At 48.2% G+C, this 18,014-nt stretch overlaps 1 protein-coding gene and 1 long non-coding RNA gene across 2 annotated transcripts in view; one reads left to right on the forward strand and one right to left on the reverse strand.

The window, feature by feature from the left end:
• Positions 1 to 18,014, reverse strand: part of ENPP6 (ectonucleotide pyrophosphatase/phosphodiesterase 6) — a 120,804-nt gene that overhangs the window by 11,185 nt on the left and 91,605 nt on the right. Inside the window, exons 5-6 of the mRNA XM_001082274.5 lie at positions 17,431 to 17,610; positions 12,974 to 13,111 (exon numbers count right to left, since the gene is read on the reverse strand). Coding sequence (XP_001082274.4) covers positions 12,974 to 13,111; positions 17,431 to 17,610 — 318 coding nt within the window. The remainder of the gene's footprint in view (positions 1 to 12,973; positions 13,112 to 17,430; positions 17,611 to 18,014) is intronic.
• Positions 20 to 5,976, forward strand: LOC106998602 (uncharacterized). Its single transcript, XR_001445109.3, has 3 exons — positions 20 to 231; positions 458 to 659; positions 3,941 to 5,976. It is a non-coding gene; the product is annotated as an uncharacterized LOC106998602 (long non-coding RNA).

Below are 18,014 nucleotides of genomic sequence, written 5' to 3' on the forward strand. Positions count from 1 at the left end.
TGTGTTGCTTCTCCCTCTCACAGTCTACAAGGCGGAGAGCACTGAAGGACGAAGTGGAACTCTTTTGCTATGAACGACCTCACCAATTATGAACCTCATAATCTGTGTGTGTGCCATGACAAAGAACAGAAGCAAGAGAGATGAAGCCCGACGGCCTAGATTCCACAAATCAACACACGCAGCCATGAAAACCCCAGCCCTGAAGGTGATTTTGGATCTTTCTAGTCATAGGTAAATCGACTTATTTTTATTAAAATAACAAGTTGCCCCAGAAAAACAATTGCTCTTACTGAGGAAAAAATCGTAGCCACCTGGCGGGTCAGGTGCACAGGTGACTGTGTAGTGTAAGTGATGGCCTCAGCCTTCATTTCACAATGCTGTGGCGACGATTTTCTTCTTTTCCCTCTGCCAGTGACTTTTAGCACCTCTGTTTTGTACCCCACATTATCTTTTCAAGGGCATACAGCTGAGGCCAGGCCTACGAAGAAGGGCCTGCCACACGCCTCTCCACCTCCACAGCGGGAATCCCCACCTGTGGATCCGGAAGCTCCTGGTTGGCCGGCTGACCCCATCCAGCCCCTGCAAGGCCCAGGGACTGCCACATAGCGCCACCTAGTGACATCCCGGGAGGCGACCCAGCCCTCCAGATCTGGCCGAAGGTGAGAAACAAGGGTGAGGGTGGGCTTGTGTGTGTGTGTTCAGGGGCAGGGGGGCCTCTAAGTGGGATCCCACTGTAGGGTGGGCAGCCAATTCCCAGGGTGGCAGGAAGCACCCGGTTCTCCTGCAACGTGTGCTGGAGGCGGTGGCTCCCCACTTATCATCTGGTGGGGAGGAAATCCACTCCACGCGGGCAGAGAAGGAGTGGGGGGCCCCAGGTGAGAGGAGTCCCAGGCGACGGTGGAACGTCCCTGCCAGCATGTAGGAGAAGCCCATGACTTCAGGGCTGGTTTATTCAGTTCCACGGACATGCACTGAGCGCTGGATTCATGCCAGGAACTCGGCTAGGCTTCTGGGGTGGGGGGCACAGAGGTGGAGGGCGGCTCCTTCCCCTAACAGAGCTCAGCTTTAGTGAGGGAGGAAGGGGGCTGCAGCTGCTGGGCATTGACTCCAGAGTAAGTCGCTACCAGGAGTGGGTGCCCAAGCCTGAAGGAGGGAGGGAGGCTCAGGCCCCAGGGAGGCCTTCAGCGGAGGGGACACGGGAGGAGGCTGTGGGAGAGTCAGTCAGTGGGGACGCAACTGTGTGCATGTGTCCTACATGCATGTAAACACGTGTGTGCATGTGTGTGTGCATGAGTGTGCATGTGTGTGTGCATGAGTGTGTATGTGCCTGGCTATGAGAGTGTGTGTGAGTGCATGAGTGTAAGCATGTATGTGTGTGCACGAGTGTGTATATGTGAGTGTGTGTTTATGTGTGTCTGTGTTGTGTGTGTGTTAATATTTATGTGTGTGTGAGTGTGTGTAGCAGTGGGGTAGGGAAATGGAGAGGAGAAATCAGGATGAGGAGTCCACACAGGGAGTCCAAATAAAGAGGGTGGGGTCACTACAACGGTTCTGCAGTGACAGAATCCTGGGAACTCCAAGAGCAGGGGAGCCCTCGAATGACCTAGGTGGGAAAGACGGAAAGAAAGCTGCCGTCAGAGAGAGATGGCTGGAAGAGCTGGAAGGGGAGAGGAACTGGGTTGTTTTGCTAGCGGGGTTGTGGCAACCAAACAGGGTGATCAACTCTCCTGGTTTGCAGCTGAGAGAGTTTCAGGGATGCAAGACTTGCAGTTTGAAAACCAGGACAGTCCCAGGCGAACCAGGACAAGTTGGCCACTGTACAGTCAGCACTATATTAGGAATTTAGGTAACATCTTCACCCACGGTGATGTGCTCAGCGCTTCCCAGTGCCCTCCAGGACCCCTCTAGACGGGTAGACAGCAATGCCAGGACCCTCCTTGATGAGCCCCTCAACCAATTAATCATTTCTAACAGGAAGGAACCAGAAATAAATAAATCACCCCACACCAGGAAGCGCGGTGAGAAGCGGCTGAGCTGTTGCCTTCAGGCTTGCGCGGTTTCATGCAGGTGCCTGCATTCTATTTGGGTGCCTGCACTCCATCGCCAGCTCCCTGTGATAATGCCTGTTATATGCTTGCATTAATTTGGGTAGCCAAGGAATAATTATGAGATAAGGGTTATAATTTCTAGACCAGGCCTTTGTCTTAATCATCCTTAGCATTAAAATGAAAAGAAAATGCAACATTCGCGCTTTACCTCCAAATCAGAAACTCAGTAAATACAGTTTGTTCTACACTTGCCAGGGCCCATCCGTTTGCATTCAGCATTGTAGGATCCCTTTGTGTGCTGAGCTGAGCTGTGCTATCTGGGGAGCACACCCAGAAATGCGAGGCTGCGCTGGGAATGAAGGTGCAGGCAGAGGGAGGGGTGGAGGGACAGGAAGAGGCGGGGAGCACCGAGTGGTCTATGTTCATTATTTGCTGTTGCACACGGGCAAGGTGTGGCTTTGGCAAACTCTAGGCACATTTACTTGTCTTTTCGTGATGCATTTTTGGAATACATGAGCATATATATTTCTCACCCATTCCTTCCTATCTCTCTCCACCATATATAGGAGAATGGTTGCAAAGCCAGGAAGAATAGCAGAGGAGGCTGGTGGCCAACAGCTGCCCAACATCCAGCCTCCAGCTGTGTCCTACATCCCTAAATGACTCCTCTCAAGGTGGCGGGAGGGTTGAAATCTTGTCCTCCCTGGCATCCCACCCAGAGTAGAGGTGCCGCTGCAGGGCCTCGTCTGGTCCCTCCTGCTCTGCCTGGTGCTGCCCCTCTGGCCTTCTTCCCACAGAGGCCACAGCGTCACTCCCTGCTGGAAACCAGGGTGCTCACCATCCACACCAGTGCATCCCATGCTGGCTGCACAAGGACCACCCTGAGCTTGGCCTGGACCTGGCTCCTGGATATTTGCATTCAGCAGGTCAGGAGGAGTTGAGGAATCTCTTCTGAATGTCCCCCAGGTGGTCGGGATGTGCAGTCAGGCATGGGAACCCCTGGAAGCTGCTCACCTGGCATCTGCCATAGGCCATGTAAAAGGATGATTGTCCTTTTCTGAGAAGTGCCTGAGATCAGGGACTGTGCCTCATCTCCCTTTGTGTGGCCCTGGGCATAGCAAAATGGGCCCTCCCTCTTACAAAGTTCAAAGGGCTTCAAGGGACCACAGAATTAGGCACAGCATTAGCTGGCACAGGGCTGCTTTCCAACAGGCAGGAGTCAGGGCGGCCCTCCAGCTGCTCCAACAGGTGCTTCATTCTCAATGGCTGGCACCCATGGGGTGCTGGTTGTTACACATTTTAACTATCGTGTCTCCTTTCAACTACTGAAAGTATAATTCTCATGAGGTGTGGGGTCAGGGACCCAAGTTCTTCCCTTTCTCCCTTGAGGCATCACAGCAGGTCTCCAGGGAACTGGGGGACACCGTTGAAATCTGGTCAGATGAAAATAAAAGGTGAAACCTATCTAAGGTGTATTAGAGGCCTAATAAAAATCCGCATTTTTCTTCTAGGACATGGTTATAACAGAAGCCTCCCACCTCCCTGAAAATACAATACACTTCTGACATCCTCCCAGTCTAAGAAAAGTCACCAATAATGTTCAAGCCATGGGTGGCTTCAGTGAAAACTCTGGTGAAATGATGACAGTTTGGCTGGCTTGGATGGTTTTGCTGCTAGTGTGAAGGTCGAGATATGGTTTCTATTATAAACCACGCTTTCTCGGATTTTGTGGCATTGCTATTTTAAATTGTCCTGCAAAGAGGCTTCCAGCCAGCGGGACTCTTCAGAGCCCGTGGGAGTGGCGGTTATGAGCCTTTGAGATGTGTTTGCTGCATGCCGCTCCAAAGAGATGTTTCTCTAACCATTTCCCTTTCTCTGTCTTTCTAAAACAGAATGTAATTGCTCAGGCAGCAGACCACTGGCCTGACCCCAGAGACCCCCTGGCCACACACTGCTTGCTCCTCGAAATGGGAACTGCAGGCAGCAAAGTCAGCAGGGATCCAGAGCGCAGACGTTCTCGGCGTGGAGCAAAGCGCTGGAGAAAAGCACTCAGTGGATGGGGTTTCTTTCTTCTTTTCTTTTTTTTTTCCGAATCACGTTGATTGCAGTGCAGCCAGGCTGAGAAGGGTATGCTTGTGCTCCCATGCAGCTCACACAGACGGCCCTGGTCACCACCAGAACTCATGCAGCTTCCCGCCCCGCATCTGACTTCCTCAAGCTCAGGCAGGCCTGGACAATACCACACGAGCTGTCACTAAAGCTCCGAAGCCACGTTTTCTAGATTGTCTTGATTTCCCCAGATATTTTGGGTCCAGGCCTCACAGCCGTTCAACCACAGGCTTTAGAATTGAGCCTGGCATTTCATATCCTGTTCCAGTTTTCAAAATAAGTCTCTCCTCTGGAGAAAAATATCGGCCTCCTTTAGAAGCTTGGGCCTGAATTTGCTGCATTTCTCTCAAGTCAGGCAGGGGTCCGGACCATGTTCTATGATCTTTCACCAAGCTCTAGGGAAATCTTTCCCCATCCTACCTTCATGAGCATGGTGGCATAAGATGGACACTGTCCAGGAGAGGCTGCAGGAATAGCCCCTCAGGGCTGTGTGTCTCGGCCTTGGACTGTAGCTCTGGGTCAACTGATGCAAGGAGAATTCGTGCTTTCAACATCTCTTCCCTGTTGAAATCTCTTCTGGAGCTCCTAATAATTAGCCAGGGTTGAAAGCCTGACTTCACTTTCTTCTCTGGTTACTTGGTGACTGGTTTACATGGTGACTGGTTTACACACCAGCCATGTGAACAACCTGTCAACAAGTAGAGTCAGGAATCAACTGCCTCAAAGTTTAATAATTCGTACCACCCACTAACATCTACTGAGACTCTACTGTGTACAAGTTCATGATGGGAAACAAAAGTCGAGATGCCAAAGACCTGTCCTCAGGGAGCTTCCACTCTAGGAGGGCAGAGTCCAAAACAAATAAACAAATGTAGCATCAGGTCTTACGGAATTCCAAGCTGGAGAGCATTAGCAACTCTTGAGTGTTTCCTGGTAGAGATGGTGTTTGATTTGGCCTTTGAAGGACAGGGAGGGATTGGCACAGAGAGGGCATTCCAGGGATTCTACTGATTATTTATTAGGCTGATTGAAGTTACTTGGGCGAGTTCGGTTACCTCTCCCTGACCACCAAATTCCCAACACTTAAGTGTTGCAATGGAAGAATTGTTTTCACAATTCTTCAGAAAAATTTTGGTTCTGGTATATGCAAATCACCCATGTTGGTGATAAGAAAGAAAGGGGTTGGGGTAAGGAAGAAGAAGAGGAGGTAAATTGGGCTTGGAGCAACTGTAGAGATTTTTGCAGTATGACATGAGCAAAAAAATTTAAAAGGACGATGGTAGAACTTCTGTTTCTGCAAGTGTGAAGGAGCCGAGACGTAGCTCTAGACCCCACAGAAGCCAGAAGGGTGAGTCTGTAACTGGGAAACATGAGGTCAGAAACGCATTGAACATTCTGATGAAATGTTTGGAACATCTTAGAAGAACTGGGTGGGACTGTGTGCTTCATGGCTAGACTGGAATTCAAGTCCTGGGTTTGTTGCTCAGAGATTTGTAACCATAGGCATGGGACCTAAAATGATGAGCCGCCATTAACTCAGTAAAATTGGGATCGCAGTATCCACAATGCAGAGAGAGTGAACTGAGGAGGTACCTAATTCCAGATAGCCACTACTGTTATGGTTGTTATTGACCAAAATAAAAAAAAAACCATATATTTATTATGTGTAAAATATAAAATAACTTGATGTGTATGTCATTGAAACTTTTGGGAGGACCATAGGGAGCTCTTTCCAAAGTCTACAATGATCCAGGCATGAAAAATTAAGATTGTTGTTCACAGCAACCAGTATTACTAATTAAAGGTGGATGAAATCACATTGACAGTCTGTTTAGCGGGTCAGTGTAAGAATTTTCATGGAACTGCTCATGACCTGTTTGACTTTGTTCTTTGACTCTGTTCTTCCCATGAGCTGTGAATTACATTACCCTGAAGATAATGGATCATTACCTGGAAAAATTCCCTGTGGTTTCCCATTGAACTTAAGATTAAAAAATACCAAGTTTTTTGTTTTTTTATCTTGAGATGGAATCTCGCTGTGTCACCCAGGCTGGCGTGCAGTGCTGCAATCTTGGCTCACGGAAACTTCTGCCTCCCAGGTTCAAGTGATTCTTCTGCCTCAGCCTCCCAAGTAGCTGGGATTGTAGGCACGTACCACCACGCCTGGCTAATTTTTATATTTTTAGTAGAGACGGGGTTTCACCATGTTGGCCAGGCTGGTCTCAAACTCCTGACCTCAGGTGATCCGCCTGCCTCGGCCTCCCAAAGTGCTGATGTTACAGGTGTGAGCCACTATGCCAGGCCACAAAAATGCCAAGTCTTAAGATAAAAAATACCAAGTCCTGGGCCAATGGTCCCTTGCTTACCTAAGCAGCCCCATCTCGTTGCCACGTCCCCTCTCCTGGCTCCCCACACTTGGCCACCTGGCCCATTCTTTCCATTCCTCTAACTCTCAAAGGTCTTTCCAGCTCAGGTTCTTCAAGCAGACCGTTCCCTCAGCCTGGAGAGCACTTCCTCTTCCCGCCTGACCACTGAGAACTCCTCCTCTGGGTTTCAGCCTCAAGCTCTCTTCTCAGAGAGGCCCCTGTAGCCCCTCACCTACATCGGGCTCCTGTTTCCCCCACCCCAGTACCCTCTTTCATGGCAATCTCTGTGTCCATGACAGCCCTTACCACAGTGATTTATTTGTGTGGTATGTGTATTTATTTAGTATCTACTGTCTTCACAAGCAGGGAGAGCGGGAGGGGGACAAGGACTCCCAGTGGCTCCCCACTGTGGAATTAGAACTTTTCATTGGCCATCACATGTAGTCGGCACTTGGCACACATCTGCTGGTTTGCTAGGCGCATGATGGCTGATGCACACGGCCTTCACAGTGGGGGATGGAAGAGTATGCTTGAGTCTGCTGCAAACTGCCCTTCTCCACTTGTCATTTTGCTGTGTTGTGCCTGACTCTCCCATAATTTAGCATCACCGAGCCTGCCTCCTCAGTGTCCTTGGCCCACCATGACATTGTGACAACCCAACCTGCCCTAGGCCCCTGGGAGAGGGAGTGGCAGGGTGTCCAACTGAGAACCCCAGTGGAGCCAGCCTGGGCAGGGCTCCTGTGCTCTGGGGAAGAGCGTGATCTTCATCTCCTGGAGGGAAGACGCAGGGCAAAGGCTTTCCAGAGGACAGGGACCAGGTCTCAGGTAGGACTTCCGTGAGGAAGGCCCATTTCCTATGACAGGCTCAGGCTGGACCCATGGAGGCAGCCTGTGCTTTACCTCTTTCTGTTTCATCCTATGGGGATAAGAACACTTTCAGATTTCTCTCCTTTCAGGACAGGAGGCCGGAGAAAGGACTGACAGCAGCTGGAAATCCAGCTGGACTATTAAAGAGTGCAGGGGCAGAGGCAAACTGGGGGCCCCTGGCCAGGGGGCTTGCTTTACTATGGCAGGGTCAGCAGTCCCACTACATGACTGTGTAATCCCAGCACTTTGGGAGGCTGAGGTGGGTGGATCACAAGGTCAGGAGTTCAAGACCAGCCTGGCAAATGTGGTGAAATCCCATCCCTACTAAAACTAGAAAAATTAGCCAGGCATGGTGGCAGACACCTGTAGTCCCAGCTACTCGGGAGGTTGAGTCAGGAGAATCACTTGAAACTGGAAGGTGGAGGTTGCAGTGAGCCAAGATCCCGCCACTGCACTCCAGCCTGGGCAACAGAGCAAGACTCCATCTCAAAAAAAAAAAAAAAAAGACAATCTGTTCCTGTCTTTATCTTTTTCAGTGACTCCTCTCTAAGAAATCCTGAGAAAAAGATGAACTCAATAAAGTCTTCCTGTTAGTGCCGCCGCCTTAAAGTCTGCAAGACTTAAATCGATGGTAGAAAGTTAGTGTGTTTTGGGGAGGGGCATTTTTACCAAGGAAACCAAATCTTCCATGTTTCTGGGATGGCAGCTATAGGCAGAAAGGAGTGGGGGACAGGACTCTAGTGGCTGTCACCCAGCATCACCGTGTCCTGACTCAGCTGTTTTCCTCATCATGGCTAAACCAGAAACCAGTCTCATCTGCCAGCCGAACTCAGACCTGGAGAGATTGCTTTCAGGCTGAGAGTCTTGCCATGCCACAGATGTGAAGTGTAAGCCAGCCCTGAAATGTCATCGCATGCACTGTGGATGGGTGTGTAGGTTTCAGGGCAAAACATAACGTTCTTTTACCATTTGGGGAGAAGTTTTGCAAATAGGAATGTGAGAGATTAATAGCCTTGGCACAGAGCAGAAACAAGGATATAGAATGGGGTTTTTAATTCTCTGTTGTCAAGAAAGTACAACAAACAATAGAATGATGTCAAAAAAAGAAGTTTAAGCCAGTAAAGAAAGAATGGGCACTTGTTTTTGGGATTTCTCAGAAAACAAATAAATAAAGCCCCAATGTTATACTAAAGTAGAATCAGAAATTATAACTTTTACATATGGTTTCTTCATAATAAAAATTTGCAAATTCCAGGGTAGAAGTAAAATGATTAAGATATTTAGTCTAGGAAACTGCAAAAAGTCATTAAAAGATATCTCAGTGTCTCTCAGGACTCAGGGACAATTATGATTTTCCAGAGAAACATATATGTTCATGAATATAGATGCTCTAAGTTATATTAATGGAACTGATTGTTCTCTTTGGATTAGCTTCTTGGAAGCTCAGAACCACATGTGTGTTCCATTTTATTTGGCTGTATGTTATTTTCAGAACTAACAATAACAGCTGGGTGTACTGGCTCACACCTGTAATACCAGCACTTTGGGAGGCCAAGGCGGGCGGATCACTTGAGATTCAGAAGTTCAAGACCCTCCTGGCCAACATGGTGAAACCCCATCTCTACTAAAAATACAAAAATTAGCTGGGCATGGTGGCGGGCACCTGTAATCTCAGCTACTTGGGAGGCTGAGGCAAGAGGATCTCTTGAACCTAGGAGGCAGAGGTTGCAGTGAGCTGAGATCATGCCACTGCATCCCAGCCTGGCTGACAGAGTGAGACTCCGTGTCAAAAAGAAAACAAAAACAAAAACAAACAAAAAAAAACAAGAAAACAACATCAAAACAAACAAACAAAACTAACAATATCCACGATGCAGAGTCATTAGGAGAATTAGAAACAGGAACTAGGATGCACTTAATTCAAGATAGCTATTATTATTGTAGTAGTTGCTGTTGTCACTGACTAAAATTTAAACAGAAATTTTTCTTGATGTATTTATTATCTGCAAGGTATAAAATAACTTTCTATGCATACCATTGAAGCTTTGGGGGAGGGGTCGTTCTAGAGTTGCTAAGGATCCGGGTGTAATACATGAAGATGAGTTTCGCAGCCCTTATCATTAGTAATTAAAGGTGTGTGAGCCACCATGGATAGTCTATTAGTGAGCAACCCTCATCTTTCAGAGCTAATCTTATTTTTTCACACCCTATTTATCTTATTTCTGATGTTCTTTTTTTTCTTTTTAAAGTTCCTGCTTCACTTATCTTTGAAATTACCTCGAATCTTCCTTTGGAAATGATTGTATATTTTAAAATGCTGCTCCAGTAATTGTCAATAGCTAGGCATTCTTCCTTTCTGGTCTGTGGCTTCTCCCTAAGACGCACAATACAGTACTGCTTAGCCCTTGCTAACTGATGGTCTCACTTCTGATTTACTCAGACAAACGTGTGTGTGTGTATTTGTCAATGCGTACAAAACACATAATAGAACATAACATGGTCAACGCTAATTTGTCAGTTTCCTACAGGGGAGCAGGTACTTGGACCCACAGCAGAGTACGGGGGCAGGAGGATGTGGGGGAGATGGAAGGGAGCATGTACTTGGACCCACAGCAGAGTATGGGGCGGGAGGATGCGGGGGAGATGGAAGGGAGCAGGTACTTGGACCCACAGCAGAGTACGGGGCGGATGATTGGGGGGAGATGGAAAGGAGCAGGTACTTGGACCCACAGCAGAGTACGGGGCAGGATAATGGGGAGTAGATGGAAGGGAGCAGTCACCTGGACTCACAGCAGAGTATGGGGCAGAATGACTGGGGGGAGATGGAAGGGAGCAGGTACTTGGACCCACAGCAGAGTACGGGGCAGGATGATGGCGAGGAGATGGAAGGGAGCAGGCACCTGGACCCACAGCAGAGTGCGGGGTGGAAGGATGGAGGGGAGATGGAAACAGAGCCAGGGGAAGGAGGACATGTCCTCACACTTGTCACTGGGCATCCTGAGTGGGCCAGCGCAAGTCAGAATGGGGCAGAGACAAAATGGGGCAGAGACAAAAATGCTGTTTGTCCTTGCTCTCCCCTCACCCCTTCTTTCTGTTCTTTGTTTCGGGGCCCCAGTCTGCCTGATTCCTGGCCTCTGTTTCACTTTTGTCCTGTGATTGGGACCCTCTGGTCTGCACTTCAGCACAACTTCAGATCTCAGAACCAAAGCTGACCCAAGGCAGGAACTTCCTAGCCCCACTAGTCAGCTGATTAATGAGACCGAGGGGAAGCCGCTAGTGGGTTCTGGGCAGAAGCAGATTTACAGCTTATGCATCAAGGTTCTTCATGTGTGTGAACTTCTTCCAAATCCCTGTACCTAATTTTGTATTCATAATTGTGTATATTTTCTTCTTAAAGAGAGATCCCCTTCACCTTAATTCCATAATCTTCAGAGTCCTACAAAACCCGAGTCTGGCCCTGGCTCTGGTATGTATATTTTGCTCCCTGATAAAAGTAGGAGACGTGCAAACAGAACCCACACCCTTTCTTTCCTGCTTTGGAATGTCCTGATGGGATATGATGTGATGTGTGGAGCTGCAGCAGCCATCTTGTGACCTTGAAGAAAGCCAAGAGCATTGCAGAAGAGCTGGCTTGGGGCGTGAGATAATTGAGTTGCTGGATTCAGCAATCCTGGAATTGCCTGCCTCCAGACTTCTACTCATGTGGGATAGTAAATCCTTTTTGTTTCAGCCACATTTATCAAAGGGGCTGTGATTTATGACCAAGAACGTCTTAACGGATGTCTCAAGGTCTCCCAGTACTGCGTTTCATCACTCACTGGAAGGCCCAGCATCTTCATGCCAGACGTGTGGCTGCTGAGACACCATGTTTACTTTCACTGAGAGGATTCAGGGCTGAAGCTGCTTCCCCAGCACCTGTCACACCCTACTGCCGGGGGCCAAGACCTTTCTCGATGGAATTGAGATGGCACCTCATTAGTCATCCAGCATCTCCATAGTGACCTCTGGCCCTGCACTCCCCTACCTAAGCCTGTTTTCCACCAAGATGCCCGGATCACCTCTGCCCTCTTACACCCTCCCTCCCTTCCACACCATCTCTCAGCACAGGCGACTTCAGCTAAAGACCACGAAGTAAAGACGGATGCAAATAGCCAGCTAAGAAATGACTGACGGCTGGGAATTAACCTTCAGGGCATATTTGCTTTTAAAAATTCAAAGCAATTCTGCCAGAATTTTATGAACTGAAAAAAGTTCAAACAGTAAGCCCTTTGGTGAGATCTGGAAGGCTGGCATTGTGGAATACAGTGAGACCGGTGACTTGCTTGACTACATATGTGCTCTGTGTGAGGTCCTGAGCCAACCACTCTAAGTGATGATTTGGTGATCCCAACCTAACCTCACTCCAGATGACCTCACACGGTGTGATGAAGCGATGAGAAGCATTTTGGATTGTAGAGGAGAGGTCGTTAGGGAACAGAGGGACCCTCACCTTGTAAACCACGTGGCAGAGAAGCCATAGCTGCCTGAGGAGGGCCTCGCTGGCCTCTGCTCTGCAAAACTCACACTCCTAATCGGATCTGCTCTCTTCTCAGTTCCTTGGTGCCAGGTGCTTCTCTCTGTCTGAGAGCACCCAGAAGTCACGCAGTCCTCCTGCATGACTGAGGTTCATGTCACACAACCCCCATTTTCCCATGCCCATGTCCCAGACTCCCACTCACTTGCCCAGTCAGCCTCCCTGCTGGTCATCACCAGCCTGCCTCCCAGGGTGGCTACCAACAGTCTGAGGTCTTCCACTTGATTGGCCTCAACCAGCTACTCTCATGTACCCTGGAGCCTGATCTACTAGGTTGGTGCAAAAGTAATTGTGATTTTTGCCATATACCGCAATTACTTTTGAACCAAGCTAATAACTGCAACCTACCTTCAAATTCCTAAAATAAACCGTGCTGTCTTCAGGAATGAACTGTAAACATCACTTGACCACAGACTCCCCTAAAGGGCAGGGCCTTCCCGCCATGGCCTGATATCACAAGCTGATGTCAGAGCTGGGGGAGCTTAGCGTCCAGGCCAGCCAGGAGGAGGCTGTGGAGGTCATTCAGGCCTCCACAGGTCCAATTAAAGATTGGAACAAAAATGCATGATAATCTCCTCTGAAAGATCCAATTGGCACGCTGGGGACTCGCAGTCTCGTTTGCCAAACATTTCTCTTGAAGGTGAAAGCTAGCTGAGCCTCTCCTTGCTTTTGACTGCCCTTGAGCAATTGCTTTGGTTCACAGTAATTGTTCCGCTTTCAAGCAAACAGGTTACATTGTAAGCCCAGTAATCGAGTTAAGGCCCGTTTGTTAAAACACAGGGAGTGTGGAGCCACGAAGTCTAAACCATGACTCTGGGTTCACATCTACAGTTGTGTCTACAAAGTTACCCAATCAAGACTTTTGATTCTCTAAAGAAAGACATAATGCAACCAATGATGCCTACATGAAAAAATCTTTTATGTGTAAAAACTTGAGTAACTATTATTTCACGTTGGACTGTTTTATAGAATTTGCATTGTGAATAAATTGGTGCATATTTCATAATTACCTCAGTTATGAACCAGCCTTCATCAGCCACTAAAGTCAAAGGAGAGACAAACTTCCCTTTCTTGTAATAGAACCTGCTTGGGATGGCTTCTTTCTCATAGACAGTCATGTGTTCCACTGTGCTCAGCTTGTTATATACCTGTAAGGAAAATCAAGGGTGATCAGTTTCACTCTCTTAAATACGTGTGAATATTTACTGGAGCTAGGGGAGAGGAGAACGTACGTATAAGACCAAAGAAAGAAATTGCCAAATACTTGATAGACTTGAATACGTAAAAACAAAAAACTTGTGTGTCTCAAAAAGCCAGGTGGCTTTATCCAGGGAGGCTGAAGATCCACATACTCTCTGACCTAAGAAGTTGACTGTGAGGAACAGAGTGAAATCCCTCAAGCCTGTGCACCTGTAGACATGTGGACCAATGAACCCTGCAAACTGGAACAGCCCAAATGCCCAGCGATAGTGGGGGAGAGAAAGAATTCATGGTGTGGTTCTGTAATGGAATACTCTACAGCACTGAAGACGAATGAATTATAGCTACAAACACTCCTGGAAGATTCTCAGGGATCTCAGCTTGAGAGGGAAAAAGAAAGTTGCTGAAAATACAGACAAAATTATTCCAATTCTATATTTCTTATTATAGTTTGAGCAACTACAAAACTAAACAGCATATATGGTAAAACTGTAAAGAGAAGTTTTAATAATTTAAGACAGTGGTTTCCTCTGAGGGGGCAAAAAGGGGGATTGGGTCTGAGAAGGACATACAGATGTCCCAGGTAATGGTAATGTTCTATTTCTCAAGTGTTGTGAGTATAAAGGGTCTGCTGTAACATTACCCTTCACACCTCATTCATTTTATAATAACGTCGAAATGCCCATGCTCTAATATTATTTATGTCTAAACTCCCATGCTGATTTTAAAAGGAAAGTAAGAAATTGGTCTACCTAATATTAAATATCACAAAGATCAAAAAAGATTTGTTCTTTAACTTGACCTAGAGCCTATCCTACTTGCACATGAATCTTCAAAGCACTAGTAATTGTTTGCCATTAATTACATTGCTAATTTCATGATGAAGATGCAAACTTGGTACATACTTTGTACATCTGTCTGCCTCAGCCTCCCAAAGTGCTAGGATTATAGGCTTCAGCCACCGAGTGTAGCCCTGTACATATTTCTTTTTCTTTTTCTTTTTTTCTTTATATATATATATATATATATATTTTTTTTTTTTTTTTTTTTTGAGACGGAGTTTTGCTCTTGTCACCCAGGCTGGAGTGCAATGGCGAGATCTTGGCTCACTGCAACCTCCACCTCCTGGGTTCAAGCAATTCTCCTGCCTCAGCCTCCCAAGTAGCTGGAACTACAGGTACCCACTGCCACGCTGAGCTAATTTTTGTATTTTTAGTAGAGACAGGGTTTCACTATGTTGGTCAGGCTGGTCTTGAACCCCTTATCTCAGATGATCCACCTGCCTCAGCCTCACAAAGTGCTGGGATTACAGGCATCGGCCACTGTGCCTGGCCCTGTACTTATTTCTAATAGTAGCAGCCACTTAAATATCTATGGCTAAAATTAAAATCGACTGGCTGATGTTGACTTGGCCTTTAGCCAAATCAGGCATACATTTCTGGGCATAACTGAAGATAAGATTGAGTTTATCAATTCAACTCTGTAAAATAATTTAGTGGATGGTTTCTGACGGCTCCGTGAGTTATGATTTTCCACTTAAGGAAATCTGGAGTTCTTAAGGAAAGGAAGATGCATTTGCAGAAGGATTTTTGTATAAGTGAAAAATCTGGCGACACACAGCAGGTCTCACAAACTGTTGTGTCCGTCACATGACAAACTGTCGCCCAAACATGGCCCCCGCTTTTGAATACTCTACCAACTGCTTTGGCTGCTTGCAATGCCTGACTTGAACACTACCTTGGAAGGAGCTCTCCCTAGCTCAAAAGCTGTTGATGCCCAAGTTCTGGAGACAGCACGTTCCTAAGTGCCAAATTGGAGACAAGGATGATCTTTCTTGCCAAAAACAACAACAACAAAATACTTATTTTCAAGAACCTGCCAATGTGTAAAATACTGTTCCTGATTTCATATTTTGGGAGCTCATGGGAACACTGCGTAAACATAGCCCGCACCTATAGTTCCTGACCATGGGGCCTGAGAACAAAGGGCCGTCCCCCTGGGCATGGGGCAAGGCTGGCAGCAGTGGCATTGTGGGCATCTGTGTTCCTCAACCCCAAATAGACAGATCTTATAGGGAGTAGGCCCCATGAGTTATGATTTTCTACCTAAGGAAATCCGGAGTTCTTAAGGAAAGGAGGATGCATTTGCAGAAGGACTGGGCTAAAGAGGTGAGACCCCGGCCTCCACCAGTGCTTAATCCTTACTAATGACTGTCCAGAGCCAATCGCATCGCTGCAGTGAGGATGGAGAGAGAAAGCAGGCCAGCCAGGACCTACTCCTGGCACCCTATGGTTGGCAACCTCCAGGGGCAGCAGGTTGCCTGCCCCCAGGAAGACAGTTGCTTCCCGCCATGATCAGTTTCATCTGGGAGTGGGACGAGCCACAAAGCCCATATTGGGAAGTGACTAGGAACTCAGGGACGAGCAGCCAGCAGAAGGTGCCACTTGCTCCTCCTCCCTTCTCAGGGTAGGTCGCCAGCTACTGCTGGGGAGAATATTTGTTTTGAGAGCAGGGGAAGCAGAGGTCTAGTCATCCCTGACGCGGGGCAGTGACTGTGGGGAGCTTTATCCTCTATCTTGGCACTGTGGGAACTCAACCACACCCAGTGCAGGGCAGTGACTGTAGGGATCACCCTCTGGTGGGGATCGTCATGGACACTACTGTCCTTGCAGTGGGCTCAGCGTGCTTCCATATCCCTCACAGCAGCCAGGAGGCAGCTATGACGACACCACCATGCTCATGTACAGGGAGGCAGAGGGGCCAGGGTGGGGAGCTGGTCTGGCTTCCAACTGAACAGAGCTGGGAACGGTGGCTCCTGACATAAGGAGATGGGCACTTCATACAGCCTCAGCCCTTCGTTCTTTACCCTCTCGTTCCCCACAGAAACAGATCAGCCTGGCAGCAGCCTCCTTCCTGAGAAAGGAATGCTGCTGGGGATGCTAGGGATCCTAGGGATCCCTAGGGATGCTGCTGATGCTCCCCAGATGCGCCTGAGAAGTGCTGCGTTTGGGCCTATAATAAAACAGCCCTAGGCTGGGCATGGTGGCTCACGCCTGGAATCCCAGCACTTTGGGAGGCTGAGGCTCGGATCATGAGGTCAAGAGATCGAGACCATCCTGGCTAACATGGTGAAACCCTGTCTCTACTAAAAAAAACTACAAAAAAATTAGCCAGGCGTAGTGGCTGGCGCCTGCAGTCCCAGCTACTCGGGAGGCTGAGACAGGAGAATGGTGTGAACCCGGGAGGTGGATGTTGCAGTGAGCCGAGATCATGCCACTGCACTCCAGCCTGGGTGACAGAGCGAGACTCCATCTCAAAAACAAACAAACAGGCCGGGCACAGTGGCTCAAGCCTGTAATCCCAGCACTTTGGGTGGCCGAGACGGGTGGATCACGAGGTCAGGGGATCGAGACCATCCTAGCGAACACGGTGAAACCCCGTCTCTACTAAAAAAAATATAAAAAACTAGCTGGGTGAGGTGGCGGGCACCTGTAGTCCCAGCTACTTGGGAGGCTGAGGCAGGAGAATGGCGTAAACCTGGGAGGCGGAGCTTGCAGTGAGCTGAGATCCGGCCACAGCACTCCAGCCTGGGCAACAGAGCAAGACTCCGTCTCAACAACAACAACAACAAAAACAAACAAACAAACAAAAACAGCCCTGGTGAGGGCCTGTACGGTGCTTCCTTGATCTCGTTTAATTCTCATGACATTCAGTGGAGTAGGTATCATCATGCCAATTTCAGAGAAGAAAAAACAGAGACTTGATCGAGGTCACTCAGGGAGTGAGAGGCAAACTAGATAGTCTGTCCCCAGCATCTGAGCTCCTGACACTGCTCCGTATGTCAGTATTAAAACTACAAGAAAAGTCCGGGCGTGGTGGCTCACGCCTGTAATCCCAGCACTTTGGGAGGCTGAGGCGAGCTGATCACCTGGGGTCAGGAGTTCGAGACCAGACTGACCGACATGGAGAAACCCTGTCTCTACTAAAGATACAAAATTAGCCGGGTGTGGTGGTGCGTGCCTGTAATCCCAGCTACTCGGGAGGCTGAGGCAGGAGAACCACTTGAACCTGGGAGGCAGAGGGTTGCAGTGAGCTGAGATCGCACCATTGCACTCCAGCCTGGGCAACAAGAGTGAAACTCCACCTCAAAAAAAAAAAAAAAAAAAACCAACCAAACAAAAAAAACTACAAGGAAAGGACACAGTACAAAGTGGCGATACACGAGGGCCCGCATGGCCCCCCTGCACCCGCTACGGGCCTGTCTTGCCTCAGAGTGCTTTCCAGGGGCCGGCCAAAGGCTCACAACAGGTCCACGGTCCTTCACTTGCTGCAGGTCGTTCAGGCTGATGTACTTATTCAGCTCAATCACTTTGTCCATCCAGAAAATGTCGGTCATTCCGTGATCCGAGAAAATGATGACGTTCAGGCGGTCCTGCAGGCCCCGCTCCTGTGCGGTGGGAAAAGGCAGTCATTATGGCACAACAGAGAGGCTCATACACTCAGAAAACTTTGTCAACTGCAAACGATAGGAGAAAGGCTATCTTCTCAGTTCCGTGTTTAATCATCTACTATTTTGCCCTGGTGAGACCCAGTTCAAAACCCACAACAGAAGCCCTTTGCAGAGGGGACTGTGAAGCTCAGTCCCATTCAATTCGTGCTGACACCTTACACAGCACTTTCAGCTTTTTAAGGTCGACCCTCTGTTTGCATCTTCTTTGGCTCTTTCAACAAACTTGTGTGCTTGTTTGAGAACTATCACGTGCCCATGTTGCAGATGTACAGGATAAAGCACAGGAAGGTAAAGCAAAGGCAAAAACAAAACCAAACACTTGTAGTCATTCAGCAAAAGCA

Source organism: Macaca mulatta, chromosome 5 (assembly GCF_049350105.2).
Source record: "Macaca mulatta isolate MMU2019108-1 chromosome 5, T2T-MMU8v2.0, whole genome shotgun sequence".
NCBI lineage: Eukaryota > Metazoa > Chordata > Mammalia > Primates > Cercopithecidae > Macaca > Macaca mulatta.